General features: G+C 43.2%; 1 protein-coding gene across 1 annotated transcript; it reads left to right on the top strand.

Annotated features, from left to right (window-relative positions):
* Positions 1 to 1,921: 1,921 nt before the first annotated feature.
* Positions 1,922 to 2,863, top strand: LOC309676170 (olfactory receptor 12D1-like; the record flags this gene model as incomplete). Its single annotated transcript, XM_082488660.1, has 1 exon — positions 1,922 to 2,863. The coding sequence occupies one exon, from the start codon at positions 1,922 to 1,924 to the stop codon at positions 2,861 to 2,863; it is 942 nt and encodes a 313-aa protein (XP_082344786.1).
* Positions 2,864 to 4,771: the final 1,908 nt, after the last annotated feature.

The following is a 4,771-nucleotide window of genomic DNA, read 5'->3' on the forward strand; positions in this document are numbered from 1 at the left end:
TTTCGCACATTCAGGACATGATAAAAAGACTTTTCCCCCCCCTCTAACTGAGTCATCGGAGATTTCTGGTACAGTGTGCAAAGTTTCCTCCTTGCAGCCTGCCTGAATAACTACGAGACCCTGAGAACTTGCGGTAGTCCTTGTCATCACAGCTGCAGTATTAATCTCTCAGCTAGAGGAATGACAAGCGGATATGGAAAAGAAAAGGAGAACAGAAATTCTCCGCCTTTTAACTCCACATAATAAGTTGGTTTGTCCTCAGTTTTGCTTTCTGGCTCTCTATCAGAGCGCCCTACTGCATTGAGAAGAATGTGGCTTGGCAGTGAGGTTTGTGCAGAATTACCTTTTTTCTTAACTGTGTCGTAATTTATATAGTTGGAAAAACAGGCAGCCTTCTGCATACAAAGTGTTGTCTTTGCATTTGTATTTAAGCAAGAGTCCTCAAATAAATAAACCAAAGAAGACTGGGAGAACTATTTTCCTGTGACTGGGTGTTCATCAGCTAATTGGAGAAAACAGTAGTCAGCATCTGTGAAACAGAAGGGATGTGTTAAAAAGAGAAGAAAAAATGTTTGGAAGGAATTCAGGAAAGGGGTTTGATCACCTGGGGTCAACGGAGACAAACAGCCAGAATCAGATGAGGTTTTCAGACACACCGTAATGGAGTAATGTCTTTCTGTCTGCAGATGCATTTCTATGAGGAGGGCTTTGGTGCCTAAAGGTGGCAAATAATGTGTAAGAAACCAAAGCACTTGATTTTCACTGAGAATTACACCTTTAAAAACAAGCAACTGATTAAAAGTTTGATAAGACTATGATGTTATCAAATCTAATTTTTATCAACAGAGTTGTTCAAAGATCAGACTAACAGTATCTTCAGAGAAATATGATTAGTTTTTTAGCATGGACGCATATGTGTGTAAATTACTTTTAGGCTACATGCTCATGTTCTTTTACGCTGGAACCAGTTTAGAAGTTTTCCGTTTGTTCACTGTTTTCATGCTGAAATAATAAGCTAAAGAAGTATCACAACGAGAGTGTCTGGGCTGGAGTTATAGCCTAATGGCTTTCAAAAATGACCTATCGTCAGTAAAAATATATGGTACAATGGAATGGAGAAGATGGACGATGAAATGTATCCATATGTGTTTAAACCTCTTTACAAGAAATATTTGGGAAGTAATTATTTTTTTCATGAGTACTATTCATCAATATTAATCCTCATTGCATTGAACGTACAGAGGAAACTACTCGTCTTCTAGAATTTACAGTCTATATTGTAAGCAAGATATTCTTTAGGCAAAGTATACAGTCCAATTACAAAACCCATTTGTGATCCCATGATAAGGCACCCTCTTCCTTTATTCGCAGCAACATACCAAGGAAATGCTGATGGTGGTATGGTACCTTGGTGCACCTTCTGGGGGCTGTGGATATAAAAAAAAAGTAAATTATTCAATTTTTAAGATCAAGGAACTGTCTGGAAGAGGTGGTAACCATTAGAAATGGGAAAGTTGAAGTTGTCTTAATGAAATGCAGGTACAATAGTCAAAAAAAAGCATGACATTAGGAAGCAGAAGCTTATGGATGAGATCAAAGATTTAACATATTCTGCAGTTATGCATAGAGGGAAGTGTTTATTTCCCCCCTGCTCCCCCTCATATTTTCCTGTTTTCTTTGTTCTAGACAGAACAAAGTTCTAGACAGAAAGTAGGAACAGACTACATTCAAGTTCTTTTTGTCCACATTAATCTCCTGAGTTTCTATGCAGCTCTTTGGTTTCATTACATGTGCTGTGTTTCGCTTGTTTCTGCATTTGTTTGTATTAAAATAGCACAGAAACAAATGAGTTTTGTAATGCTGTTACTCCTCACAGCTGTGGAACCTTGACATTTTGCCTTTGCTTCTTATTCTTCCAGCAATGCTGAACCAGACAGAGGTCAGTGAGTTCATCCTTTTGGGCGTCACCGATGTCCAGGGGTTGCAGCACTTTTTCTTCATCTCCTTTCTGCTGCTCTACTTGACCAATCTTCTGGGAAATGGTGCCATTGTGACCATGGTGATATCGGAGCCCCGACTCCACACACCGATGTACTTCTTCCTTGGGAACCTGTCCTGCCTGGATATTTTCTACTCTACGGTCACTGTGCCCAAGATGCTGACTGGCTTTCTCTTTGGGCATCAGCCCATCTCTTTTGCAGGGTGCTTGGCCCAGCTCCACTTCTTCCACTTCCTGGGCAGTACTGAGGCCGTGCTCCTGGCCACCATGGCCTACGACCGCTACGTGGCCATTTGCAATCCTTTGCGCTACGTCCTTGTCATGAGCCCACGGACTTGTCTGCTCCTGGCTCTGGCCAGCTGGTCCATCGGTTTTGTACATGCCATGATGCACTTAGTCATGACCGCGCAACTCAGTTTCTGTGGACACAACCACATTCACCACTTCTTCTGCGACATCAAGCCACTACTGAATTTGGCTTGCAGTGCTACCAGCCTCAACATGACCCTCCTCAACATTGTCACTACCACTATTGCTCTAGGCCCCTTCACTCTCATACTCCTCTCCTACCTCTACATTATTTCTTTCCTTTTGTATAAAGTCCAGTCCCAAGAAGGAAGATGGAAGCCCTTCTCCACCTGTGCCTCCCACCTCGCTGTTGTGGCCCTGTTATACATACCGGTGCTCTGCAATTATACACCGCCCTCCTCAGGAGGCTTCCCTAAAAGGGATGTGCAAGTGTCTCTCATGTACAGTGCTGTCACCCCAGCTCTGAACCCCTTGATCTACACTCTTAGGAACCAGGAGGTGAGATTTGCCTTGAAAAAAATGTTGGGGAGGAAACTTTTTCCTGGAGGAAAGTGACTACAACAAGGACAAGGCTCAGCGTGTGGTTACTCCACTTCTCGTATTTATAAGGAAAGAGGTCGAAAGGACAGTATACTTCAAGAGACTGAAAGACCACTGGTTACCTCATGTACTTTAACACATTTAGAAATCAATTCCTAATATAAATCAACAGAGATATAATTATTTGCTGTTCTAAATCAGGGGTGATAATCAAGGACTTGATGTGTCTTCCATCTTTTTTAGATGGCTTCCAATACAGAAGCATGCGTGTGTCTTGCAGGGTTTGAGACATAGCTGACACAGCCATGCAGAGGTCCTGGATAACTGAATGCATTAAGTGATTCCTTGATGACTATGTTTAGGGAGCTGAATGACTCTCCTGTCATTCAGACCGTTCTGTAGAGCTGAAGAGATCTAGCAAGTGCTGCATTTTGGCTGGGTGTAGCCTGAAAATGATATTGCCAACATTGGACTTGAGTCAGCCCTCTGGAGGGAACTTTTCTTTCCATTAAGTATAAGGGGAAGCTTACTAATGAACCTAGATGTAAATGTAAACTTAAAAATGGATGTGAGCTCCACACCTACTAGATTTAGCAGTGTGGCTTATCTTGCCTACATTTGTATCCTTCAATGTGCTCTATGTACTCTACCTTGGAGTGACACAAATGTGACAGGTGGACCACCGAGTGGATAAGGCAGGGGGTTTTGAACTAGGTGATCTTTTGTCATAGAACCATAGAATAGTTCCAGTTGGAAGGGATCTTCAAAGGTCACCTAGTCCGACCTTACCCACAAGAAACAGGGACAATTTCAACTAGATCAGGTTGCTCAGAACCCTGCCCCATCTGCCCTTGAATGTTTCCAGGGATGGCACATCTACCACAGGGTAGAATGTTTCCAGGGATGGCACATCTGGCAACCTGGGCCAGTCTTTCCCCACCCTCATTGTAAAAAACTTCTTCCTTACATCTAGTCTACATCTTCCCTCTTTCAGTTTAAAGCCATAATCTCTTGTCCTATTGCAACAGACCCTGCTGAAACGGCTGTCCCCATCTTTCCTGTAGGTCCCCCTCAAGTACTAGAACACTGAACAATTCCAGTGCCCTCAGCCAGGGGACTTCTAAGGTCCCTTCCAACCCAAACCATTCTATGATTCGATGAAATGTATTTATGTCTCACGCTACTTTTCCAGATTCACATTGTAGTCGATGATGAAACAATTGATTTTCACTTAAATGGACTACCACAGACATGTTAAACATCCTCAAGTATCCTACCCAGACTTTGCCTGTGGATCCAGAACTGAACAGGTCTGTTGCAGGCCCTTTGTCATACTTCATGCCTGAGGAGTATGAACGTTCCTAATAGCACTGGATACGTGCCTATACCTATGTACTAAATCCCACTTTTAACGTGCAGTGCAGGGGTTTATAGGTGCTTCATTTTCACGTGCTGGGGTTCTTTACACAGACATTCGCCACCTCCAGGCTCAGCCTGCACTGCAGTTCCACGTAGAGTAAGATGGAAAGTATTTGACACTCTCGGGCACTCGAGGTGCTGTGTCTGCCTTTTGGATCACTGAGGACGGAATACAGGGGTACTCCCAATTGTCTGCATTATGGCCTAGAGGCAGAGAATGGAGGGCAAACTCCCAACTACAGGTGTGACTTCTGGAGATGATACCTTGACCACCCCGTTGGTCATGCCTTTGCAATCCACAGGCTTAGAAAGGTCTCACCCTTTCCAGCTTGACAGTTCAGATCCGTGCAATAGCATTAAGCATCTGACAGTGAGGCATTTAAACCTATACTTGCTATAAGAGCACAACTGTGATTTGGTTGCCTAAGAAAAGGCATCCATAGGCATCATAGGAGACACATGCATGTCCTACACCTGATGCTCTGGAAAGCACAGAAATCCATT

This window comes from Vanellus vanellus (assembly GCF_965231255.1).
Source record: "Vanellus vanellus genome assembly, chromosome: 11".
Classification (NCBI taxonomy): Eukaryota; Metazoa; Chordata; class Aves; order Charadriiformes; family Charadriidae; genus Vanellus; species Vanellus vanellus.